Source organism: Alosa sapidissima, chromosome 14 (genome assembly GCF_018492685.1).
Source record: "Alosa sapidissima isolate fAloSap1 chromosome 14, fAloSap1.pri, whole genome shotgun sequence".
Taxonomy (NCBI): Eukaryota; Metazoa; Chordata; class Actinopteri; order Clupeiformes; family Clupeidae; genus Alosa; species Alosa sapidissima.
This window is the reverse complement of record NC_055970.1, coordinates 21274535-21302334: the sequence shown is the minus strand read 5'-3', so window position 1 is coordinate 21302334 and position 27800 is coordinate 21274535. Positions and strand designations below refer to the sequence as shown.

Sequence of the window (27800 nt, the reverse complement as noted above, 5' to 3'; positions counted from 1 at the left end):
AACAGGTGTGCCTCCTCAGTTTTGCACGGTTTTAGTCAAGTTATAGGCCGGTTTACCTTTAAAGGTTCTGTTTCATTTTGCAATGAGCAGTGCTTTCCCTTTTGAATTGGAAATGCTCTGTGTCATGGTGTGTGTGTGTGTGTGTGTGTGTGTTACAATAATAATAATAAAAAAAAATAAAAAAAATGTAAAAAATTCTGACCACCCGATTCACGTTGGCTGGGGGGACTGGGGGGGGTAGACATTTGTGCCCATTGTGTGAATTGTTAATTCAGCCTTGCCCCCAACATATCGCACCTTTCCATCTCTGGGCTAGAAGGAGGAGGAGGAGGGGCCTGAGGCTTGAGGCTAATGGCCTACAAGCTGATCTGGGGCTCGTGTCTAGAAAGCGTCATTTGCTAACTTGCGTTGCAACCTTGGTAGTTCGCTCCATCATTCTTGGATTTGGTGTTTCTAGAAAAGGTAGTTCGAACTCTAAATTGCAAACAAGGACGCAAAGTTTGGTCGTTTGAACTACTGCCCCTGGGCAGTCACACTTGTGTCGTTCCTTGGTAGTTCCAGTTGGTGTCCGGAGCGCCTAACCAAAAATCACAACCGCCTAATTAAAAATTACGAAGTGAATGTTTATCTCGTGACTTAATGATTGATCTATCCTGTAGCTTAATTTTGATTAAGAGACTGACTCCCCTACTTGGCTCTTTCTTGCTATTTATGTTCGAGTATTGCCTTGCTTTTTGATAGGCTAGTAATTATAATCTTCACAGACTCTTCAAATCAGCACAGTGATAAATGGTGTAGTGGCTAAAGTGGGTGACTTGTTATCCCAGCTTTGTAGGTTCGATTTTCTTATGATGTGAGATTGTCCTCTTGCGTCTCGCTACCTGCAGGTGAACTAGTGTGACAAGTAGATTCAATTGTTTTTGACTGATGTCTTGGTGTCTCGATGTAGAGTAACTAAATATGTATGGTTAAAACCTATTGGTGTGTCCCGTAGGCCTACTCTTACTCAGAGGTGAAAAGAAGAGATAGGATGCGAACTCCGGCCGAGCGCGCAGTGCACCGATGCGCTGCCGTTAAGCCACGAGACAGTTGATAAAGTATGCGATACCCAGAAATTCGTCCAGGCTATATATTTTTTCCAACATAGATATTTAACACAAATAATGACTCATATTGGTCGGCTTAAGTTAACTGTTTTATATGCTTGCAATAGGTTTAGGTTTTTGCTGATGGCAATGACAATGTCAGCATTAATCACTCGGTTTAAATTAGAAAAATGTCGACATAGGCCGTGACAGAAAATTTCTAGGGGGTTGGGGTATTACACGTTGCCACTGTTTCCACCAATGATATGTATCGCTGCATCATCAACAACATTGTTGGAACTACGGTGTTCGAACGTCGGAGGTAGCGAATTGCGACACAGGTACGATGCTTTCTGGAAACAGGTGTAACATTGTCGTTGTTTGGTCGCAAGTTGCGTCGTACCATGGTGGTTGAGCAACGTCGTTGTTAACTTTTCTAGAAACGACCCCCTGTTTGAGGGAGAGCGGTGCAAGGATAGAATACCTGCTCTATCCTGCGCATATCTCTACAATGAAATAATTAGTCTAGGCTAATCTATATTTTCAATAAGCAATCACTGCATGCCTATGGAAACAATAAGTCAATATATTAAAAGATATCAAGAGTAACGCAGGAATGGACGTTACAGTTATTTAGTAACTGTAACGAATTACTGAAATTTGAATTACTGAAATTTGTACTTTGTAACGCGTTACCCCCAACACTGACAATAACGTAGAAAGCAAATTAAGATATTTTTTTGTTTTGTGGAGCGGCACCAGTAGGCTATCAAAAGCAGATTTCGATTTTCGTTAACCACTGTGTAGCCAATCCTTATGCCATACCCAACTAGCCTAAATCGAGGTAATTTTTAATTATGCATGATTTATTTTGTTATTGAATTCGTAGGCTGGGATTCCTCTCGGCAACAATTATGTTTAAAGATAGCCTCCTGCTTTTTCAGAAGGGGCGGCAGGCAGGCTGCTGACAGAGCGACATACAGTGGCAGAGCGACGCACAGTGGCTGAAAGTGGTACTAAAGTTTCACGCAGCTTCACGTCACGTAATGCGTGACTGAAGTGGCCATTTCAAAGTAATGCCCACTGTAGAGTCCCAGCTCTTTAATTGGGTGGCGTAATCGGTTTTACACTGCCCGCCCCCTCACCTTACAAGGATGTTTAGGCAGTCATTAAATTGACACAAGTGGCAAAAAACTTGATAAAATTACAATGGTATAGGCTGTGAGTGTTTTTCAAATGTGAAATGCCATGTAATAAAATAAAATAAGTTGTTTGTTTAAGCTAAGGTTGTCTGAGAAGAAACGTGCACTGCCTCTAAAATGTGAAGTTTGAGGTTTGTTTTTGTGCATATACGCATGGTGCTGAAAAGTTTGTGGTTGACACATTGTTATTCTCCTTCTTGCCACTTCTGTGAGCTGTAATTCTTTGCAAAAAAATATTGTGGTAAAGGTGCCATTTTCACCTCTATTTTCAGAACTGTCTTCATAGCGGAAGGACAGATGCACTTAGCTAACAAAAATTTGAGACTGACCAAATTAGTGACTATGTGACTGGTTTGGGTGCAAAATTATACTAATTGGAGGAGTTTTGAGCTAGTCCGTTGTTTGCATTAGCAATAAAACGGTTTATAGCCTGTAGCAGTAGGCATGGAGCCACGTCAAAATAAATAGCTATTTTCAAACCACTGAAAAGGGGTGGATAGGGTTCCTACAGATAGGGTTGCAGACATGCGAATGAACAGTTGAAGCCACCTCAGAAGCAGAGCTTTTTCTGCATAGTGTCTAGTGGCTTTTAAAAGGAGACATGCTAAACATTAAATGCCAGGCCATACCACCCATTGTTACAAAATGGTGATCAATGCTCATGAAATGTCTCTCAACTATAAACTAATATAAAAATGAAAGAAAGCCATGTGAGAATACTGACATTATCTTACCTTATGTGATTCTCCTTTTAAATCACACTTTTAATTCTCTAATGACCAATTTTTGCCAATGGAAATTCTCTAATGACCAATGACCTATTACAGCCCAATATTAAATAGAAGTTGTGATTACTGTATTTTGTGTCCCACTCTGCCGCTACACTGACTGCAAAAGGTAAATTATAATTGACACCGAATGTTTTGTCTCCACGACTTCCCAAATTAAACCTACGCCCTTGTCTATAATGTTCTTAGAACATGGGCCTAAATTCATTCAGCAAGGTTTATTCATGTGTTGTGTCTCATGGTTTATTCATGTGTTGCGTCTCCACAAACTTTGTTGTAGCCTAAACTGTCACAACAGTACTTTAACAATTATACCCAGAGAACAAGCTTCACAGAGGAGGGCAGATATGTCAAACCATTTAAAACAAAATACATCAACTACATTTCTGGATAACACATACATGCACTTTAGGGATGGTTAGGCAAGTTTAAAACTCTGGGCACACATGATGTATGGAGTATTTTTTTGCAATTTGTCTTTTTTTCAGAAAATGGTAAATAGAAGAGTGTTCATGTAGGGAAATAACACAGCTATTTTGTCATTTGCTCACTTTTTATTTTCTTTTTATTAAGACCAGAAATGACCAAACATGTATAAAAACACATACACTTTAGCAGAGATTTTCCTCAACAATAAAATGAAAAAAGTAAGGTTTTCAGAAGAATGGGAAACCATTTTTTATAACCTGGTACATGTGAAATGTCTGATAAATGTATGATTCATATTGTGTGGGATTTTTGACTGAATGTTTATGGTCTTACACTTTGTCATGATCTACAATATGATTACAGGGTTATTGAAAAACATATCAGTCTAGACAAAAAGCAAAAGCTTGTGAACCTGAAGAAGCAAACTGCGAAACGCGTTCACACAAATAAAAACAGCAAAAATATATCCTCCAGTGTGCGATACAGTATAGTTTTTGAGGTTTCAATAGTTCTACTGCACATCATCAGCACCTGGAAAATGAAGGGCTGTGCACAGGGATTTTGAACTTTGATGAAAAAGCAAAAGCTATTCATTGTCTAAACATTTGATGATTGACACTGCTTCAATATTTATGCTTAAATCATTTGAACATAAACATTTTTAGACTGTGCCAACTACTCCATTAGACTTTTATGTACCTTCAAAAAGCTTCTTGAAAGCAAACGCATAGAGTAAAGGGTTCACACAGCTGTTGATGTAAATAAGACCACTTGCAGCATTGATGCATGACAAATAAAATTTGTGCAAATTCTCAGAGACATGTGGATTAAATGTTTTAAGGGAAAGTGATACAATTTCCACTGGATACAAGAGATTAATTGGGCATGAAAAGATGAGGAAAATCACCACAATTCTTGTCATGAGTTTGGTCAGTCTCAGTTTTCTCCCGAAAACTGACTTGAGGACTTTTGTATGAAGGCGACAATAACATAGGACTATGATAGAAAATGGAACAACAAACACCAGAAGAAACTCGAGCACTAGAATTGCTAGTCTCTCTTCAACTGATCGGGTCAGTCGACTGCATTTCAGTTTGGATTCTTTTTTCATGGTGTCTGCTGTGAGGACATTTTGGATTGATAGGACACACGCCAGCACCCAAACGCACAGCAGAAGAGTCCTCTCTCCTTTCCTTCCCAGCTTGGCCCACTGGTCTCGGTGCAGAACCACCACGTACCTTTGGACGCTCATCAGAGTTACAGTAAACACGCTGGAATTTACACCGATAAAACCAACAGTAAAGAGGACTTTACAGAAAGCAGAGCCAAGTGTCCAGCCATTCAGAAGGTTGTAGATCCACAGTGGTACAGTCATCAGTAAAAGTATGTCGGAGGCTGCCAGATTAAGCATGAGATGAAGAGAGAAGTTGTCCTTCTTACAGTGGCGCAATATGAAAAAAACAGTCATTATATTTCCAGGAATGCCCAAAGCAAAACACAGACCCATTACGGTACTGGCAATTTGGTTTCCCAAAGAGTTGCTCGTAATGTTTGCACTAGAGCTGTTATGATACTGCATCGTGAAACTATGAGGGACCAACAACTGAGACCACAGCTCTAAGTTGGAGGGGAGGCTATGACAGGAAGTCGCCTGGCATATGTCATAGTTTTTTTCATGCACAGTTCCTGTTTTATTATCTTCTCCATCTTTTTTAAATTATTTCTATTTTGAAATAGTGCTTCTCGCTATAGCTTGCATGACTTGATACTTTTGATTTTGTGAGGGAATACAAAACTATTGCAAGGAAATTCAATAGCTCAAAGAAATTTCCACCTTAGTAACAATAAATTTCCACAATGTCCATTTGGGGGCTCTATAGCCAACTGTGCTAGCAGTTAAGGGGTTTTAAAACTGATGTTGCATGCTATGCGTCCTGCAGCGGAGCTCTGAGGTGAGATACTTCTTCCATAGCTCCTTTCTTGTTTCAGTATTTCCACTATTGTTTTTAGTTATGATGCACTATTCATGGGCGTAGATTTAGAGTGGGATGCTAAGGACTAGTCCTAATCAATATTTTAAGATGACAAAATTGTCCCCACCAATATTTTAGCGAACTTATTTCTGCTGCTGATCATTCCGACAGCCAGCACAACAGTACAAGAAACATCGTCATATGATTTGCTGAAAAACAGAGGGGGAGGGCGAAGGGTTATCTGACATGCACGCTACAGGCCTACACGCACGAAGTGTCAAAGCACAGGCTACTGTACTTGTTTGCACCGGCAGTCAAGCGAGCGGGCGTGTCAACGACAACGGTAAGTTAGGGCTGTCTGCCAATACATAGCCAAAAAAGGCCAGAGTAAAACATTGTGATATTCCCTTTGCCCTTCAGCATGTACATGTTTGCCCCTTTTTGTGGTTTGTAGATCAGCTTTGCCACCCAAAAATACGAAGCTTTTTCATTGCGGTCTAGGCAAAATAGTTAGCCATACAAACTGGCAACTGGTGATCAGGCTTTCAAATAGGGATTTTACTGTGTAAAATAGCACTAGCTGTTAGGATATTGCCCAGGATATTGTCACAGACATTTTCCTGTTCCTATATTCTGTTTATGTAGGCTAATGTGTAGGTACCTTCTGAGCCTACGTCATTACGTTCACTGGAGGCAAAACAAACCATCACCTCAGCTGGGAAGCTAAACGAACAGTCATATTCGGGAGGCTAAAGGTTATCATGGTCTCATCTTGCTGTGCTGTCGGGTGCCAGAACCGAAAAAGTCATCGGTTAAATTTGAAATAAGTAGGCCTAGGCTACAGTTTCCAGGGAGAACGTAGTTGTTCGTTTGACTCACGATAACCCAAGCCTTGTATCGGAACCTCACATATTAGCCTACCAATCGTCCTGTATTTCCAACCTCTTTACATGTATGTCACTTATTCATTTCTATAAAAACCAAGACTGCGGATTCCTAAAAAAACGCAAGCGCCCACACCATAAGTGTATCTAAATAAGCTATGTAGCCTACCAAAATTTTAATTTTACTGTGACTAGAAGAGCTAAACCAAATCCTTGATTACTAGCTACTAGGCTACTACTGTGTAAGGCCCAGCACTACGAGCGTGGTAAACAAAATTGGATATTTCAGGCAGTAAAAGCCCCGGTAAGAAACAAACTAGATTTTGTTCAAATCTAGACACTTATGGCTACTGAAAAAGGTGAGGTTCATTTATCAGATTATAGCCAGTTGCATTCTCGCTCTGTCTGTCTCCTCCTGCTTACCTTACACACTGGTCTCTAACGAAGGGGGCGGGGCAGGCATGTAGCTAGCCATTCATTCAGATCCTGGTATTAGGCCATGGCATAAAGGTGCCTAGTAGGTCGGACTGTCTTCCTTTCTGTCTCTCGCTCGGTTTGTCCCTGGGTTTCACGCAGGAGCCAATCGCCAGGTATGTTGCAATTTCGCTGCATTGGTTAAGCTATTCATGCCTAGTTTTAATACTTTACTCTTTCCATCTGTAGCTCTGCGTCTCCCTTACTCTGCCGTGGCTGTATGGAACCTGACCTGTCTAGCATTAGATAACTCTCCCCTGCAGGTATGCATTTCCAAATATTTATTATCTCCCTTTATTAGCCTTACGGAGTCTTAATTGCTCTTTTGTTTATGTATGCTTGCAGCTTATGACGATGGCACGGCGTGTGTTTTAAGCGTTCTTTAGGCCTACTGGCTAATCAGTGACTGCAAGTGTTTGGTATGTATGAAACCGGTGTTGCACCAAATTCTGTGACCTGTCGAATTTTGTGACTCTAGAGGGCGCTGTTTTATTAGAGTCTATGAATGTACTGAGCTGTACTGACACACTGACAATTCTGGCACATAACTGGCAATTCTGTTATGTGTATAATTCTTCTAATAAACTTTGTACATTTTTGAAACATGGAACATTGACTGGGTGTGGGTGTATTATTCTAGAGTAGAGCTAAAGCCTACCCCTCACCACTCCTGTGAACAGATGGACTTCAGCAGGACAGATCACATATTTTGATAGGCTACTGTCAAATTATGTCACTGTAACTGCAGAAAAAAATGCTGTGGAGGTCACTAACTGCCTCCTTAAGTTTGTTTATCAGTTTGAGGTGCCAAAAAGTAAATTAACGGACAATGACAAGGAGTTTGTCAATAATGTAAATAAAGTGTTTGCTGATGACTATGTACTGTACAACATCAGTCCATTTCTGCAGAGTTATAGTGGGGTAATAGTAAATATAGTGGGCTACTGTCAAACATAATTTGACAGTAGGCTTATCAACATATGTGACCTGTCCAGCTGAAGTCCACCTCTTCGCTGGAGTGGTGGGGTAGGCTTTAGCTGTACTCTATAGAGAGGAAGATACACATGCAGGCCTGTGGAGTAATACACCCACACCCAGACAATGTTCCATGTTTCAAAAATGTACAAAGTTTATTAGAAGAATTATACAAATAACAGAATTGCCTCATCAGTGTGTCAGTACAGCTCAGTACATTCATAGACTCCAATAAAACAGCGCCCTCTAGAGTCACAAAATTCGACAGGTCACAGAATTTGGTGAAACACCGGAATGTTGTAGCTTTTGGTGTGGCATTTGAGACACTGATACACTCTAAGTGTTGACTATTTATGTTACAGGTAGCATGGCTTCGTCAAGTTTGCTTGTTTAGTGTGGTCACGCTGCTGTCTTGTCCATAGCATTAGTTTTCATTTATTTTTATGTTTACGTTATCACAGCTCCTCCGTGTCGCGGTAGCTGACCTGTTTGTGTTGCTCTTTGCTTGGTTGGGATTTCCCAGGCGGGTTTGCTTTGTTTGTTTGTTTTTGTTTGCTGGTCTGTTGTGCTTTTGCCTTTGTGTGTGTGTGTGTGTGTGTGATCGTGTTTTCTGAGTTTGTAGTATCTGCATGCCTAGCTTTTATCCCAGCGAGGATTATTTCCCTGGCGCAAGCTTTACATCTCTAATTGGTATAATCTACATGCTGGTGTTTGTGGTTGCTGTGCTCCTTTTTTTGATCAGTTTATGTGTTGGCAGGCCTGTGGGTTATCTTCGGCGGGGGGTAGCTAGTCACCTGGTGGCGGGCTTGTGAACTTCACTTTGGAGTGTACTATGGAATATCGGTGGTGGCTTGCTGTGACACTTTTCTGCAGTGAGTGCACGTGTGGACACCTTCCTTGATAGTCTGCTTCCCCCCCATCCAGGTAAGCCCCGCCTGCCAGTATAATTTTCTGTTTTATTTTGGTGTGTGCAACATTCCCAGCTGATGTGTGCTTGTGCTATTTAACTCATGTCATGCATCCTACACGACAGTAGAAAGATACAATAAGAACACTAAAATAAAGTATATTTTTATATGTTTCTAATCCCTGCCAGTTATTTTCAGTTTCAGCAACAGATCACACCACACTCCCCCCTCCCTTTCCCCAACAGTGCTTTCAATAAACGGACATTTGATTTGATTGGAATTCACGTGTCTGCCTTTTTGTATTTGAACCTGTGCATATTGATGACTAAACTGGGTTCAGGATACCTGGTGTATTGTTCTAGAGTCCCTGGGCATTAGGTCCAGGGTGGCGTAGTCGACACAAACAATCTCCACTATTGATCCGGTCACAAAATGTTATTTTTAAGTATTAAAAAACATTGTTTTAGAATTTTCAAACGAAATGGTTGGTAATTAGCACGTTTGCAATACATCTTTGCCTTGTGACATGGGCGGGCGCTGGCTCGGTAAAATGTCGGTTCGGCAAACACAAAACTCACCACGTCATTGTAGGCCTATTGTAAGTATTGGACATGACCATTTAGGAGATTGTTATATGCATTCAATGATTTATACACCCTCAGCTTCTCCTTACTGTAGACACTCGGTTTTTCAATAATGTCCGGCCATTCAACTGATGGCAAACATGTCTTTCCAATCACTGACTGTATTGGGTCTGTCAGGATGGTCCCATCTGATAATGTAGCCTTAGTTTTTTCAAATAATCCTCCCGATCACGTACACTGAGTGTATGTACGTATTGTGTTATATCGTTACACATTTTAGCAAAGATTTTAGATTACTGTCTGATTTTAGCCGCCTCACTAGTACTATTCAATAGCCGCCTCACTATCCAAACGATTGTTTCTGCCTCCAGTGACGTCACGCCCACCCGAATGTTTATGTTTTCACCACCGTTGCGAAGGGGTCTATAGTGAATGTAGCCTGCACAATGCAAAGAAATAAAAGATAAACTGGTGCATTTCCATACTCATAGAAATTAACATTGCGAGACACTTATCTCTTCTATGATCTCATCTCAGAAAGATTTTCTTTGACTAGTTAGTTTTTTTTTTTTTTTAACATTTATTTTATCTAATGACATAGCAAACATTGAATCCACATTATCCTTGCACTTGCGAAACTATTTTTCAGCATTCACGTTCCTCTTAAAGTGACACCAAATGTGATATAGACAAGTCTAGCCTAATAATTTAAATATCAATATGATGTAGCCTAATCAAATTACTAAATATGTTTAGCTATTAGTAATCATGCAGATCATAAAATACTATGAATAATTATCAATATAAATTTATAGTTTATATGAATTCCAAAATATGAAAAAGAATCCTATGACAACCATCACTTTCTGTGTGTGTGTGAAGGGTCAATCAAATTCTATGTCACTGATGTAAATGATCTCACAAATCACACAAACCAAATCAAATTTTAAAAAATCGCAATAGTATCGAAATCGAGATTCTTTACTTGCTATTGGTATTGAAACAATAATGTTGGTATCGTGACAACAGGAGTTGTGGATGTGTCCCCACCAAAGCTGAGACCAAACCTACGCCCTTGGCACTATTCCATGATAAGAAATATAGATAAAACCAATAATCATACAACAATAAAGGCAAGGTTAAGGAAATGCTCATTGGCTAGTTTGTTGTAATTATTTCCAATCCATGGTTTAATCCACTATGTAGTAACCACTATGCACCAGAGGAGATCCATGAGAAAATGCTACTCTCATAGGTAATTTCTTGTTTTTGTTTTCAACATTACAGCACTAACTCTCAATAGATGCACATCTCACACTGACGCACCATGCAGGCATGGCCGTAGCTACCATAGAGGACACCGAGGTCATGTCCTCGGTATTTTTTTTTCGTTTCGTTTCATTTATTAAGTAGGCTACAAATAGGCCTAGCCGACGAGACAATTATCTTTCGCATCAACGGACCATCACGTGATAGCCGACTCGACTCTACTTTCGTTTTGACATGTCAGAGGTAGGCTATCACGAAGTGTGTCCTAAACTAATTAACGAACGCAACGTAGCTCACATAGTTTAAAAATAAACTTCAAAATAAACTTGACGTCTTGTTCATTTCTGCCAGTAGGCTAATCTCAATTCACCTGACCTGAACAAAGGCTGTCACAAAGTTAACGTTTGGAAAGCCAGCAGAAGAGCAGACAGGGAAGGTGAGAAATGTAGGCCTAATGGTTGAATACTAGCCTAGAAATCTAGACGCACCCTATGCGTACCCTCATGGCACAAATATTACCTATTGTCAAATTGTTCAGTAATTTAGAGACTTGTTGTTTTAAGAAATCCAACACAGGAGACAGGGGATAGAAATCAGGCAGTTGAGAAGAAAGAGGAGCTAGGGAAATGATAGGTGAAGGGCCCTCCCAAGTGAGAGTCAAGATGTGACACTCACTGTGCCTATGACCCTGCAAATTATGCAACATTTGCTACACTGATGAGGAGAAGCAGCTCATTCTTAATAACAGATGGAGCAGGGTCCAGTATAAATTTCCAAAGCCAATTTGGGAAAAGGCTCAGATATACAGGTGCATCTAAAAATAATAATGTGGAAAAGTGTGTTGGTTCAAGTTATAAACAAAACATGTTATAAAGAACCGGAAGAACCTCCATAGCATAGCATGACCAGATCCTCTCTGAAAACAATGAACGTTGACTAACCCCAGTTTGTTCTGCGTTTCTTTCATATAGCATTTCATAGGGCAGCCGTGACCTACTGGTTAGTGCTTTGGACTTGTAACCGGAGGGTTACCGGTTCGAACCCCTACCAGTAGGCACGGCTCAAGTGCCCTTGAGCAAGGCACCTAACCCCTCACTGCTCTCCGAGCGCCGCTGTTGTTGCAGGCAGCTCACTGCGCTGGGATTAGTGTGTGCTTCACCTCACTGTGTGCTGAGTGTGTTTCACTAATTCACGGATTGGGATAAATGCAGAGACCAAATTTCCCTTATGGGATCAAAAGAGTATATATACTTACTTACTTATATATAAATATGACTGTGTGTGAATGAATGGTCTTGTGGTGCACAGACTTTTCGGATGCATACATGACCTCTGCAAAGATTTATTAAACACTAACTATAAAGACAAGCCATTGTCTCAGACTCAGGTGTAGGTAAATTTCTTCCACAAACTGGAGACAAGGATGGGATTCCTTGGCTGACTGTGTCCAAGATCTGAGAGAGAGAGGTGACTGGCCATACTGGGGCCCCAAAATCCCCAGCCCTGGGATTCTCGCTTTGGGACTTGAACCTCAGATTGGACCGTCTCCACAGGAATCCTTCAGAGATAGAGAGGAAGCGGGAAAAGAACCTACTATGCCGTCCTTGATTGAAAGAGTCTGATGTAACGCTTGAAATTGTGTGTTTGCTGACTGGCCCTGTGTAAAGGACAATTCCGGCACAAAATGAACCTAGGGGTTAATAACACATGTGTACCGAGTTTGTCTGTTCTCTGGGCTATGTTTTCATGCTAATCGAACGTGACCAGTTTTATCACAATCCGCTAATAAGCGTTTAACGCTGGTCTTCAGGGCACACGCAAAGTAAAAAGAAATCACTATTTCTATACCACTAACAAGGCTCAAAATAGCACCACACTTCCACGGTAGCATAATGAGGGACGCTACATGTAAACCGAAGCATTGAGAACTCTGTAAGTGTACAGACAGTTTATTAAAAAGATAGTTTAGAAACAGTAGCCTACCGTTCACGTATACAAGCGGGCGCCATTTTGGGAAAACAGTCATGTGACAGTTCAGCTTGCGTTGCTTCAGTCGTGCAACGTGAGCTGAATTGTAATTGGGACAGAACCTTGACTGCAGGTTGAGTTGTCTGCTTCGAGTTGAATGGACTCGAAGTCCGTTATAGTGAGGGGGAAAAGGAAACAATCTGGGGTTGTGGTGACGATCACAATCTAAGAAAAATAGGCCTAGAAAAAGCAACTCGGCTTGCAGTCATGGGGAACAAAACACAGTCATTCTTCATTCATTCTGCACATCGGGATTCAAGCTAGTATATCTTTGCGATTGTTTTCTTTCAAGAATGTCATGTCATCTGATCTTTCACACTGCCACCAGTCATAAAACAAACAGGTGCGCGCTCTGCAACTCCTTACGTAACTCGGTGGCAACTCTTATGGGCCGTTCATGCCATCTGGGAATATCAAGGGACCGTCCCTGTGACTGTTGTTTTTCCCACTGCAAGTGTTCATGTGCTTTACCATCAGAATGTGTCAAAAACTGTCACGACTCAGAACGGGAATCAGTTGCAGATCAAAATAATTTATTTACAAAACAGTCCAGCAGGCAAATCAGAGTCCAGGTACAGGCAGGTTTCGTAGACAGGCAGGCAGGCAGACAGAAACAGACGGACAGGTACAGGCAGGTAATCCAAAATAGTGATGTGCCCAATGAAGCGAGGCTTCGGAGCTTGTGTCGAGCAGAAAGGGGCGTGCCAGATGAAGCCCCGGTTCGAGGCTTGTGTCGTTTCCATAAAAATCACGTGACTGATGACAAACGAGGCCTCGGTTTGTGAGTGTGACGTCTGAAGCTTCGTTTGGGACACACACCCACGTGACTGCTTCGGAATCTGATTCAAATTGTGTTGTATTGCAGGCGAAATTTGTGGGTAGCCCTGTTTTATATAGGATGCTTTCTCTGTTTGTGAATTTACGTTCTTTTCTTTCCGGAAAATGTCCATAATCCATAATATCATGCACATAGAAATAAAGAAGAAATAGCCTAGGCCTAGCCTAGCTTTGCCATTTAGAATAATGAAATTAAAACGTGTCTGCGTTGCAATCTTGTCTCAACTTCAATCATGTAATTTAAAAGCAATACAGGCTAGTTTCTATGTAGGCCTAACAATAATGGCTGACATAATATTTTCCTTTTATTGAAAGTTTGATTCATGAAACGTCAAACTATGTCGGGCCATATAGGGTTTGGTTTAATTAGGCGCCTGGTGGTTTCCTTTTCACTCTCGTCTATAGCGTGTTGAGGTTGATAATACTTCGTCCTGGTTCAGAAGCTAATAGTGTCTACTGCGGGCGATAAGTGGATGGGAGACCGTTTGGATCATTGACTGGGATAACACATGATTTCACGCCTCCACGGAAACACCAATCTTCACGTGATAACGAGTGACGGCATTATGTTGCCTAATCGTATTTTATTGTATTGAATTGAGACAAACAGAAATGCAAACACTTTTAATGTAATGAATGAGAACATTTCGAAGCTTTGGCATTGTGTTGAACATTAGGCATTCTTTTCAATAGTCCGTGGCTGCGATAATTTATGCAAACCACCAGATGTCACTGTGTTTTCCTTGTCTTCCATGTTTCGAAGCTTCGGCACATTACTGGGCACATTAGGGAAATGTGTCGAGTAGCGCTCAAGGCTTCATTTACCCATATCTAATCCAAAACCGACAGGCAGAAGACTTCGTCAAAAACAGGCAGGGTTCAAACCGGGAAGAACAGTAACTATACTCACTCACACTCTCACTCACACTCACTCTCTCTCTCTCTCTATCTAGAGTGGGAGGGTCTTTCTCTTTTGAGTCACAACTCCAACGTTAGTGGGGGAGTCGCATGTCTTTTTTCAAAGAGCTTTACTCCCATTTCTTATGAAGTGGTGGAAGTTATAGAGGGAAGATTGCTAAAAGTTAGAGCTGTCTTTGAGGATCATGTTTTTGTTTTTGTTTGTGTGTATGCACCAACTACAGCAGCAGAAAGAGTGGCATTTTTAGAAACATTGTCTACTGTTATAGCTGGATGCAATGGTGATGAATATTTGTTTATTGGGGGGGATTTTAACTGCACAGAGCAGGACATGGACAGGAATCATGTTGAGCCGCATATGCTTTCACGCAGAAAGCTTAGTCAATGTATGCAGACACATGACCTAAGTGATGTGTGGAGGAATTTTCACATGGATCAAAGACAATATACTTGGACTCATGTCCATAGTAATATGATTTCCTTAGCAAGGCTTGACAGGTTTTACTGCTTTAAACATCATCTTAATATTTTTAAGAGCTGTGCTATTACTCCTGTAAGCTTTTCAGATCATAGTTTGGTTGTGTGCAGTGGATTCCTGAGCTCAGTGAAGCCAAAGAGTGCTTATTGGCATTTTAATACCACTTTAACCCATGATAAGGAATTTAGAGATGTTTTTAAAGCTTTCTGGGATGGTTTTTGTGAATGCAAGACATCTTTTATCTCCTTACAACAGTGGTGGGATTTTGGCAAATTACAAATCCAACAACTGTGTAAACAGTACACTCGAAATATCACAAGTGACAGAACCCGGTCAATTGAAATGTTGGAAGCAGAGTTAGTAGAAATTCAGAATTTGGCTTACTCTACTGGGGATCATGATGACATTGACAATTTGGCAACCAAGAAGGGCGCCTTAGCTGAGCTGCTAGGTGTTAATGCACAAGGAGCGTTGGTCCGTTCACGTTTCAGTGTGTGGATCAGATGGATGTGCCTTCAAAGTTTTTCTTTAGCTTGGAGAAGAAAAATGGCCAGAGGAAATGCATTCATTCTTTGCAATCTGAGTCTGGAACACTTTTGACCAGTGTGCATGATATTCGAAATAGAGCTGCACAGTTCTATAAAGATCTATACGGGAGCGAACTAAGCGGTGTACAGGCTGACAGTGTGTTCTTGAGGGGATTGCCTCAGGTTTCAGAGGAATCCTTGGCTGAACTTGATTCCGCTCTGACGTTGGAGGAACTGTTGGGTTTGGTCTCTTTAGACCAAGAGAAAGCTTTTGATAGGGTGGAGCACAGCTATCTTTGGGACGCGTTATATGCCTTTGGATTCAGTGAAGGCTTTATTCAGAAGGTCAGGGTTCTGTACAATGGCGTGGAGAGTGTTCTCAAAGTCAATGGTGGTTTAGGTGCTCCTTTTAAAGTTGGCAGAGGGGTAAGGCAAGGCTGCCCTTTGTCTGGTATGCTATACTCTTTAGCAATAGAGCCTCTTTTGCAGCAAATAAGACTAACTTTGAAGGGTGTGTCTGTGCCTGGATGTAATGTACCTCTTCGGTTGTCAGCCTATGCTGATGACATAGTTCTTCTTATCAGTGGGGGAAGGGATATAGAGATGGTTGTTGACATTCTTAAGGAGTTTGAGTTACTCTCATCGGCCAAAGTTAATTGGTCAAAAAGTGAGGCTCTATTGCTGGGTCAATGGGTGGAGGGAGTGCCCAGTCTCCCAGATCATTTGAACTGGAGGAAAGATGGTTTCAAGTATTTGGGTGTTTTTCTGGGGAATGATAAAATTATGGAGAAGAATTGGGAGGGGGCAGTTGAGCGGGTTAATGGAAGGCTTGAAAGATGGAAGTGGCTATTGTCAAAAATGTCATACAGGGGGCGGGTACTTATCATTAACAATCTGGTAGCATCGTCCTTCTGGAATAGACTATCCTGCGTAGACCCTCCACCTGACCTGTTGCAAAAAATTCAGTCTGTTTTGGGAAATTTTTTGGGGGATGGGCTGCATTGGGTACCTCAATCTGTTCTGTTTTTGCCTAAGGATGAGGGGGGGGCAGGGCCTCATACACTTGCATAGTAGGACTGCAGCTTTTAGACTGCAGTTTGTAAAAAGGCTCTTGACAGGGCCTACAAATGTTGCATGGAGGTGTTTGAGCTGTGCAATACTGAAAATGGGTGGGAATTTGGGGTTGGACAAATCCTTGTTTTTGATGAGACCAGATGCAATGGTGTTTTCAAATCTGCCACCATTTTATCGTAGTTGCTTGAAAGTTTGGGCCTTGTTTAATGTCAAAAGGTTTGGTTCTGCAGTCTCCTTATATTGGCTCCTGAGAGAGCCTGTGGTTGGAGGTGCACGTCTGGATATCTCCTCAACCAATTTCCCTTCGCTTCAGAAGATGCTGTGTGGTGCCAAGATTGTCACTTTGAAAGATGTAGTTGACCGGACAGGGCCACACTTTGGGAATAGGAGGGGGCTTGCTGATACCATGGGACTGAGATCACTTCGGGTTGTGTCGCAGCTCCTGGAAAAATGGCGTGCTGCCTGCACCTTGGATGAACTTAAGCTACTTGTGGACTATTGTTCAGGGGTGTGTCATCCTGACCAACTGGACCCTTTTCCTAGGCTGGTAATTGCACCCAATTTGGATGGGTGTACAGGTCCACTTTTAACATCTAGGAGCCCAAACACTATGTTGCTGGATATGGTCACGGGGAAACAGCTGTACCATGCCTGTGTAAAGGTGTTTAATAGAAAAGGTTTAGAGAGCAGGGCTGACACACCTTGGAGCGCTGCTCTCAAAGTGAATAGTGGGGTGAGGCCTTACAGTGGAGAATTCTTCATGGAGCAGTTGCTGTCAATGCTTTTGTTTCAGTGATAAACACAAATGCTAGTCAGGAATGTCCTTTCTGTTATCAAAGGGAAACTGTCTTTCATGCTTTTTCTTTTTGTTTAAGGTTAAAACCTTTGTTTTGCTTGCTACAAAGTTTATTTTGTGCGTTCAGTGAAGAGTTCTCCACAGAGATGTTTGTCCTTGGTTTTAAATATGTCAAAAAAAGAGAAAATGTATGCAAACTTCTGAATTTTATCCTGGGGCAAGCCAAAATGGCTATTTATATCACAAGGAGGAATACGGTGGAGAACCTACCAGGAACTAATGTTGTTGTTCTGTTTTCTGCCCTGGTTAAAGCCAGAGTTTTGGTTGACTTCCGGTTTTATAAGTTAATGCAAAATCTGGAAACCTTTGAGGAGGTGTGGTGTACCAAACAAGCACTTTGCACTGTGATTGAAAATGAATTGCATTTTAGCCATCTTTTATAAAAATGGTTTTATTATCTTTTTTATATCTCTATTTTGTGATGACAAAGAGTGATTGATTGACCTGTTTTTGGTTTTGTAAAACTGGAATAAAGTATGGTTAAAAATCAATCTCTCTCTCTCTCTCTCTCTCTCTCTCTCTCTCTCTCTCTCTCTCTCTCTCTCTCTCTCTCTCTCTCTCTCTCTCTTCACGCTAGTCTCACTCATGTGGCAGGTAGCAAACAGTACATACTGTGATGATCTGACAAAGTGAACTAAAAGGGCAGTGTTTAAATATTCCACAAATCAACACAAAATGAGAGACAGGTGAACAGAGAAATTGGAGGGAATTCAACAAAGGCAGGAAGTTGCCCAAATAAGGACATGGGTGTGACTCTGGGCACATGACCCAACCAAGGGGGCAGGCGAATTCCCGGAAGTAGAAGAATCGACGTAGGCTGGAGGGACCACTTCTCTGCTAACTCCCATAGAAGCCCATTCATTCTAGGATTTTTTTGAAATACCATAACTTCATATAACATATATCCTGTGCCGATATTGTAGCTTCTGTGTAATCTATATAAACACTACAAAGGCAAAACAGACTCCACTACCTCGTCTGTAACGTTGGTCACCCGTAAGAAGAATGGTTAGCTTGTTCGGTTGGAGGGAAGCTAGATTTGACGTAATCTCTCTTTCGCGCCGTAGGGAGATAACCGTATTGTTTGGATAAGAAGCTCCACCTTACTGTCTATGACGGTAACTCATAAGCAAAACCTAGCATACACGACCGTATGTTAAGGTAAAGCATTACACAGAGGCAACCTAATAATAATAAAAAAGTAAACCTATTTTTTTTTTAAAACGGCACTAATCATTTCAGAGGTTTTCGATGGATTGACCGTAGGTCGGAAAAGTGGAAAGAAGATAGGCTAAAACTTTTTTGTTTTGTTTTAGCATGACTTTTTGAAGATGATCATGTGTGGTAGCTTCAACATTAACACGACTTGGTGAGAATGATATTAATAATAATACATAAATAAATGTTTAACTTTGATGACTTTGAAGGCGAAGGAAGTGTGAGAAGAATTTCTGTGTATCTATCATGAGAGTTACAAGATTCAGTTCGATGGCTAACGTCACAAAGTTAAGTGTGAGTCTGCGCAGTACTGAGGGGACCAACTGAAAAATCGTTCTATTTGACTCAGTGCCCTCCCATTGAGTCTGTTCGTCCATTTCTTTTACTGTCTATGGACCCAACCCATGGCTACAAAAATAAAGTCTAGAATATCACAGTCCAACAGGTAGGGGGAGACAAAAACATGTAACAAAGGTTAAAACATACGCTCACTAATCTTAAATAAACAACTGTATTTGCTTAAAAATATTGCATTAAAACTGTTGGACATGAAAGGCCACATGGACTACAAACAAACTACAATGTGACGATGAGCCCCCAACTGGGCAACTCAGGTAGCAAAATCTTCCCCCAGTTTCCCACCTCTTATTCCCACATGAAGTGACGTGAATGATGATGTTTTGACCCGTGCCCATAAACGCACCGTTAATATGAAGATGCGAGGCCCTGCTTTCAGATGATACTACATGCAAATACCTTTCTGTTACCTTTCTGTGGTATTACACTCTCCTTGACAGTATCGATAAGAATGACATGACACTGTCATGAATGTGTCATAAACACATAAACGTTTATGACATAATGCTTCTGTCATTAAGTGTCATTCGGTTTTTGTCATAACAAGTTAGGGTTAGGATTAGAGTTTAGAGTTAGGATTAGGGTTAGAGGTTAGGATAAGGGTTCATGTGTCATGACAGTGTCATGTCAGTCTTATGTCGATACTGTCAAGTAAAGAGTTACCGAATGTTTCAATCACTCTATGGTAGGCCTTTGTGTTTTTTTTAGATATTTTGAAATAAGTAAGCTAAAGGCCCACCTTTTTTCACTTTCTTAAGTAGGCTAGTTCTCATTAGCAGTTTCATGTCAAACCATGAAACATTAAGCTGTGCCCAGTCTTTAAAAAACTACTTAAAAAACTGCTGCTTATATTGATTATGCATAATGCAAAGAAAGACATGATATCGTTGGTCTTGGAATTTAGAAAATTCATCACTCTTGGACCTTAGATTACTTGCAGTACCCCGGCATTGCCATAAGGAAATGGTCGTACGTCAGGTTGGAACCTGACTTGGAGATAAGCACTTTTCCACGTCAAAGACAGTTTTCATAAATCTGAGTGTTGGCATGTATTTGAGTGTACGCACGGTCTAAGATCAAATCTGTGCATAAGGAAGTTTTATAAATGAGGCCCCAGTTCCAGTGTTGCCAACTTAGCGACTTTGCCTGCCCCCCCCCAAAAAAAAAAAAAACACACCACCTTACACCAATATTGTTGTTGAATACCCCTCAAAATACAAAATAGTTGCACCCCTGCATGCGTGTATTGGTGGTAGGGGGAGGAGTGCCCCTACCTAACCCATTTCTGCCCTAGGGCCCTGTGTGTAGTTGTTCCGCAAATGTAAAGTGAATGTCAGTGGTCAGACAAACACATGCATATTTAATGTTCCTCATCTAAAGACAGATCCTCATTTGGACAGGGCAAACATTATTGCTGTCAAACAGTCGCTGACTATTTGCCTCTGAAATCAACAGTCATGCAGCAACACAACAACTCCAATTCAAGTGGAGCTGCTATTCCCATACAAAACCAGGTCAGCAGTGGAGTTCTGGGACTGTGCTTTCTTCTGGGCATCCCAGGAAACATAATGGTCATGGTGGTAATGCTCCGTAACTTCAAGAGAAACAACTTCACCCTGCATCTGATGCTGAATCTGGCCGCTTCTGACATATTGTGCTTGATAACACTGCCGCTATGGATCCATTACCTGCTCGCTGACTGGACCTTCAGTCAAGATCTCTGCAAATTATTAGCTTCCTTTGTCTATATCAGTCTTTATAACAGTGTGATGACTGTTACGCTGATGAGTGTCCAGCGGTATTTTGCAGTGCTGTATTCACACCAGTGGGCCAAACTAGGAAGAAATGGAGAGAGGGCTCTACTCGTCTCTCTGTGGATACTAGCATGCATCTTATCCAGCCCGGCTGCTGTCACTTATAAACTTAAGAAGAGGGGAGTGTTGGATGCATGTGATAAGTTTTTTAATTCACATGGACAAAGAGCTGCAGTCGAGATCTTTGAGACTCTTCTGGGGTTTGTAGTTCCTTTTGCCATTCTGGTCACATCCTACTCTTGCCTCCACAAGCAAGTCAACAGTACAGCGTTCTTTAGGAACAAGCGACTGACCAGACTAGTCACCAATATCATAGTGACGTTTTTCATCTTCTGGATTCCGGTTCATGTTGTCAACATTATTGATGTTGTGGCAGTTGTCCTAAGTTCATCTTATCCTGCTTCATCTAAACAACTGTTTGCCTTTACTGCTTTTGCTGATAACATGGTTAAAAGCTTTTCTTTCATCAACAGCTGTGTGAATCCTTTCCTTTATACTTTTGCAACTCAAGGTGTGTGTCAAAGCACTGAAGACTCCAATGAGAGGGACTGTGACTTGCAAAGCTGTGATGTCTAACATGTTTTCCAACTATTTCAAAATGTATTGAAGATGTCGTCCATCCATTTTGAAGCCCAATGATGTGTGGAAAATATATCTAGAATATACCTGTGAAGCACATCAAATGTAATGGAGAGTAGCTATAACCCCCCCCCCCCCCCCCCCCCCCCCCCCCCCAAACTGAATACTTCATCTTGTCTGAAAATATGTCTTGCAGAAATTAATATGTTTTACAAAACTCCTCCTAAGAATGCCTCTCACGCCCACAAATGTGTCATATTACGTAGGAGGTAAACGTCAAACTGGCACCTGAGCTCTGCTGTCATTGTGGGTGTAGATAGTAGGCCTATTCTGAGCAGTGGTGAGAGAGAGGGATCCATTTTTTTGTCATTGTAACCAGGTGGTAAAAAGAAGGGATTAAATCACTACATTTATGGTTCATCTTTTATATTGTGAGAATTGTCATTTGTTTTCTTTTATTGTTTTCAATTGAGATCTGAGGTTCACATCTGTCATATACTGAACCTTAAATTTGGTTGTCTACTATTTGTACTTGAATGCAGTATCTAGAGTAATTTGTATACCCAGTAGGGGGCGTTAGTTGCCAGATATTCTGACGATTTGTACATAGTTAGCCTACTTCATTAGTAATTTCCTGCGTGCGTTGGAGCTCGCTACTTTTTCCCTGAGGAGGCTACAAGAGTAAGCAAGTTAAACTGTCGTGTGCCAAAATTCGGAATCTTTCCTGGTGCTAATGAGGTTTGAGGATTGTTTGTCCACATTTGCTGTAACTGCTATAATTTGCTAGCCTGACGAGCCAGACCCACATTAAAATGTAGGGTCTGGACACTCACCGTTCGCAGTGCTCAGTCCGAGGGGCGGGATAATCAGTTGTCTTTCAAATTCCCTCTGCACGCAATAGGACAGCGGCAGCGCTATGAGTCCCATGCGTTTCCCACCAGCTGAGCTAGTTGGCTAGTTCAAACGTTTGCCAACTTAATAAAAGCTTAACTCATGTCACACTGTTCGCCAGCAGCAACATCCATCTTATTTGTTTTCAAGTAGCAGGGAATTCAAGCCAAACCGTTGCAACTCTGCCATCAATCATTATGTTAAGCCCACCTAACGACTCTATACACGATTTCATTGGCCTGATTAAGTTTCGATTTCTGGAGCTCACAAGCCAACGGAGAGTTGTTAGACTAGCCCTGGCAGCAAATGTAATTCGCTGACGCTAGGGGCGCGTCTAGATTTCTAGGCTAATAATTTGCTGTAACTGCTGAAGATAAAGTAAGCTCACTGCTGTATTTTAGTTGGAGAAAACACAGCTTCAACATTACCAATTTATGCTAACAGATTTTAGGCTTTGAATGCCAGAGACGAATTTTGGTTACTACATACACACTGGTTGAAAAAATAAAGAAAGAATTCCAACTTTTTGTGTCCTACAGTATGTGGTTGCACTTCCATAGGCTACATCATAATGATAAAATCATTGTTTGAGACACATCCAGTCACTATACTATAAACATGAACAGGGAACTACAATGTGTTTAGATGTGAGTGTGGTTGTCAAATGTCTTCAAACATATTCTATAGACATCATTCTCTGTTACTAGACATGTCTATTGGTTGATTGTAAGCCCCCCCCCCAAACACACACACACCACCTTACACCAATATTGCTGTTGAATACCCCTAAAAAAATGAGTAGTTGCGCCCCTGCATGTGTGTGTTGGGGGTAGAGGGAGGGCTGCTCATGACCCATTTTTGCACCAGGGCCCTGTGTGTAGTTGTTCCGCCACTGTAAAGTGGAAGTCAGTGGTCTAACAAGACAAACAGATGCATATTTAATGTTCCTCATCTAAAGGTCAGTCATGACAGATCCTCATTTGGACAGGGCAAACATTATTGCTGTCAAACAGTCGCTGACTATTTGCCTCTGAAATCAACAGTCATGCAGCAACACAACAACTCCAATTCAAGTGGAGCTGCTATTCCCATACAAAACCAGGTCAGCAGTGGAGTTCTGGGACTGTGCTTTCTTCTGGGCATCCCAGGAAACATAATGGTCATGGTGGTAATGCTCCGTAACTTCAAGAGAAACAACTTCACCCTGCATCTGATGCTGAATCTGGCCGCTTCTGACATATTGTGCTTGATAACACTGCCGCTATGGATCCATTACCTGCTCGCTGACTGGACCTTCAGTCAAGATCTCTGCAAATTATTAGCTTCCTTTGTCTATATCAGTCTTTATAACAGTGTGATGACTGTTACGCTGATGAGTGTCCAGCGGTATTTTGCAGTGCTGTATTCACACCAGTGGGCCAAACTAGGAAGAAATGGAGAGAGGGCTCTACTCGTCTCTCTGTGGATACTAGCATGCATCTTATCCAGCCCGGCTGCTGTCACTTATAAACTTAAGAAGAGGGGAGTGCTGGATGAATGTGATAAGTTTTTTAATTCACATGGACAAAGAGCTGCAGTCGAGATCTTTGAGACTCTTCTGGGGTTTGTAGTTCCTTTTGCCATTCTGGTCACATCCTACTCTTGCCTCCACAAGCAAGTCAACAGTACAGCGTTCTTTAGGAACAAGCGACTGACCAGACTAGTCACCAATATCATAGTGACGTTTTTCATCTTCTGGGTTCCGGTTCATGTTGTCAACATTATTGATGTTGCGGCAGTTGTCTTAAGTTCATCTTCTCCTGCTTCATCTAAACAACTGTTTGCTTTCACTGCTTTTGCCGGGAACATTGTTGGGAGCTTCTGTTTCATCAACAGCTGTGTGAATCCTTTCCTTTATGCTTTTGCGACTCAAGGTGTGTGTCAAGGCACTGAAGACTCCAATGAGAGGGACTGTGACATGCAAAGCTGTGATGTCTAACATATTTTCCAACTATTTAAAAAATGTATTTCAAAGATGTTGTCATATTTGATTTAATTGGTCCAGTGTTTCTGTACACATAAGAATAGAAGTTTGATATGAAAATATTTTGAAATCCAATGATGTGAATGTGAGGAACATAATGTTTATCTAAAACATACTTGTGAAGCACCTCAAATGTAATGGAGACATTGTTCAATCTCTCAGTCAGCTGAGAACAACAATTGAAACAGAAGGCCCTCATTTTGATGGTATGTAAAGAAAAAGTTAACACTCTTGTCTTTTCTGCGAGCTGCCCAGCTTATCCACTATGTAGTTCTGAACTCTTATTGGCACCAACTTTGATCTTAAAGTTTGCAAAGTTTATGAATGTGCCATGGAAAAACTGGTCCACTTCCAAAAATCCAACTAGCAATTTATCACTTGACTATTACTAATTAGCACTCTGGGACAGTAAGTGCTGGTAACTCCTGTTCCTCACCGATCAAGGTTCTTGATATCTGTCCAAACGGATATTTTCCCAAGCATTAATAGCTTACTTCTGCCAATTGGTTACACAGTCTTTGCCAATCAATAAACAAAGTAGTTTACAAAGTAGTGTTGATTTGTAGACCTACAATATCTCTAAAATGAGCACTGCATGAATTTTTAATTCTGCCTTAAAATAGCTTAGGCTTATTTTTTTCTACTTTTTTTTTAAGTTTGAAAATGAATCATGTTGCGAATTATTCGTGCGAGTAGCATATTTTAACTTGCAGTTTTTGATTGTCATTTCACGTTAATTTTGAGGGCAATGATAAGTCAAGTCAAGTCATTTATTTATATTGCCCATTTAAAAACAACAAGGGTTGAGCCAAAGTGCTGAACAAAGAAAAGGTTAGCTAATAAGTCATAACAATTAGACCATACATCTACACAAAGGCCATATATTTACACAAACTAAGTGTGATTATTTGTGGCAAGACAGCAATAGTAGCAGCAACAAGAAAATAGATAAGATAAATAAAAATAAATAAGAAAAATAAAACAAGAGCAAAAACATCATTCTGTATTAAAAGCAAGTGAGAAAAAATATGTCTTCAGATTGGATTTGAAGGAGGTAATTGTATGGGAGGATTTGATATGTGGAGGGAGGGTATTCCAGAGCTTTGGAGCAGCTACAGAAAAAGCTCGGTCGCCACGGGCTTTAAGGCGTTTAGGCTACGTGGGACAGCAAGCAGTAGTTGGTCTTGTGACCTGAGTGACCTGGTAGTAGAGTGTGGGGGCAGAAGTTCAGAGATGTAAGGTGGGGCTAAACCTTTAAGGGCTTTAAAAACAAAAAGTACAATTTTAATCTCAATTCTGAATTTGACAGGAAGCCAGTGTAGCTGAGCCAAAATTGGCGTTATGTGACCACTTTTTTTGGTGTTTGTAAGGAGCCTAGCAGCAGCATTTTGTACAAGCTGGAGTTTATGTAGATTTGATTGTTCATTTCCTGTTATAATGTAAACGTTTTAATCTCTAAAACTGTCTTATTTGTAGAACTTTTTCTTTCCGCCACATATCAACTAATTTCTCAACTTGCAGGACAAACTGCCGTTACTAGTTCTAAATGGATAGTTGCTATGGCCAAAGGCCAGTCGTTAGTTCCATCTCTCCCGTTGTCAAGCAGGCATATCTCAAGATTCTGATGAACCTTAGCTTTGAAACATCACTATTTTACTTAGCCTACATGTTATCCAACTAGCTAAAATTCACCTCCGTCATATGCTACAATGTTGCTATGTTCTGGACGTCTGCATTTTACAGCTTGGATGCAACATGACAGTTCATTTAAACTTAACGAGTTCGGCGAATTAATATACCCCCCTTAGCTGTTGTAGAATCAGCGTAACCTATGGACTCGAGTGGCTTATTCCTTTTCTAAAACTGTTGCTATAAATACCTGGCAAAGTTTCATAAAGTAAAGGCAAAGCAACGAGAAATGTAACGATTTATTCATAGATAATCTTTCTTCCGCCAAGAAATATATTTCCTCTATCTCAGGGGTATTCAATTCATCTTCAGCGAGATCCAGTTACGGAACATTTCCTCAGGCAAAGGTCCGGAGCATCATAATATTTAACGCGCATAGGCTATGTATGTATGCATGTATGTATGCGTGTATGTATAGGCCTATGTATATATATATAGTTTACGCTAGAAAAAAATGGTGCTGGTCAAAGTGACCGGCAGAGGTTTCTTTTTCCGGACATTTTGATGATATGCCGGTTAAATATCCTATTATCGCTTCTTAATTAGTCAAATTGAGGAAAACTGGAGACAGGCTATGTAGCTTAAAGAATTACATAATTAGGCTGTATAGAATGCAACGTGTTCATTAGCCTAACTTAAACATGCCTAACAAGATCTAGCCAGTATCTATGTTTTCATGGACAGAAAGAGTCCGCTTCGTTCGTTGTTTTAAAAAGGCTACGTTGTTTGTTGCTGCTACCCACGTTATCTCCAGTGGTGACTATTTAACTTGCACAGATGCGCACACACAGAATGAGCGCTATCATTATGTTTTACTCTTATGAGACAATTGGGTACACTTTTGTGTAGTAATGTGAAATGGGTCTTAAATGTTCCGTTTTGAGGGGCACTGACTCTGCCATGACGCTCCTGTTCCTAGATACACTGACTGAACTGATTAATTAAGTTCAGGAGAAAAGAGATATAAGCCCACCTACACTGAAAACTGATTGGTTGATTTAGCAAAACAGACCAGGATGCTCTCTGTCTTGGATGCGCTTCAGGCACACACGCACCACTCCTCTCTCTCCCTTTCCGTTGTGTGTGCATTAAACTCAGATGCACACGCGATTTGAAGTCCGGTCTGGCTTGCGTGCTCTTGTTCGCTCTAGGTTCCTGGAGATTTTATGTAAATTGCAGGCGTCAGGAAGCAAGCCGCTATCAATATGTGGGAGACTCCCAAAACTTCGGGAGACTTGGGATGTCTAGCTAGACAGCACTTTGTCGCCAGCACAGATTGTATAATGTACCTTAATGTTGTCATGTTTAGCTGACACAAACTCAAAATAATGACTGTATAGATAAAATGTGCATCTCCTCCATTGTTGTTTACGTTTGTGTCGCTGCGTGGTTTTACACGTGAGTTGTCCTCATGCTGAAAACGTGAGCATAGCCTACATGACGTTAATCCCCGAGACAAGAAGAAAGCAAAGAATACATCTTTTTACTAGGGAAAATGACAAAAATAGTAACGCACAGTGACTTAGATAAGTAACTTTAATCTGATTACTGGTTTGTAAATAGTAGCGCGTTAGATTACTCTCTACCGAAAAAAGTGGTCAAAATAGACTAACGCGTAGATAGACTTACTAAGTAACGCGTTACTGGCATCACTGGATATCCATCTGATTGTTTCTCGTCCCGTCTCCTTCTCGCTCGTTTCAGGCTATCAGTGAGTCTCTTCCCCATAGTAGGCTACTTTACTCACTGACTCGACTTTATCAGAATTCACAGATTCCTTGGGTCCTGTGGGTTATCTATTGGCCTTGGGCCCCCGGTGTGCACCCTCCTCAAGGCATATGCACATGCCTTGTCCTGGAAGCACACAGCACGCTTTACTCTCTTTTAATCGCACTACATGTTAGGTGACATACATAAACAAAAACTACAAAACAGGCTAG

General features: G+C 41.1%; 3 protein-coding genes across 3 annotated transcripts; 2 read left to right on the top strand and 1 right to left on the bottom strand.

The window, feature by feature from the left end:
* Positions 1-4071: 4071 nt before the first annotated feature.
* Positions 4072-5091, bottom strand: LOC121682243 (C-C chemokine receptor type 7-like). The gene has a single exon (XM_042062299.1). It carries the CDS (start codon positions 5081-5083, stop codon positions 4196-4198), a length of 888 nt encoding a protein of 295 aa, XP_041918233.1. The 5' UTR covers positions 5084-5091; the 3' UTR covers positions 4072-4195.
* Positions 5092-20281: 15190 nt separating this feature from the next.
* LOC121681969 (leukotriene B4 receptor 1-like) lies at positions 20282-21644 on the top strand. Its single transcript, XM_042061938.1, has one exon. The coding sequence runs from the start codon at positions 20322-20324 to the stop codon at positions 21252-21254; it is 933 nt and encodes a 310-aa protein (XP_041917872.1). The 5' UTR covers positions 20282-20321; the 3' UTR covers positions 21255-21644.
* A 1512-nt stretch (positions 21645-23156) lies between these two features.
* LOC121681965 (leukotriene B4 receptor 1-like) lies at positions 23157-24292 on the top strand. The gene has a single exon (XM_042061935.1). The coding sequence runs from the start codon at positions 23194-23196 to the stop codon at positions 24124-24126; it is 933 nt and encodes a 310-aa protein (XP_041917869.1). The 5' UTR covers positions 23157-23193; the 3' UTR covers positions 24127-24292.
* The last annotated feature ends 3508 nt before the right edge of the window (positions 24293-27800 follow it).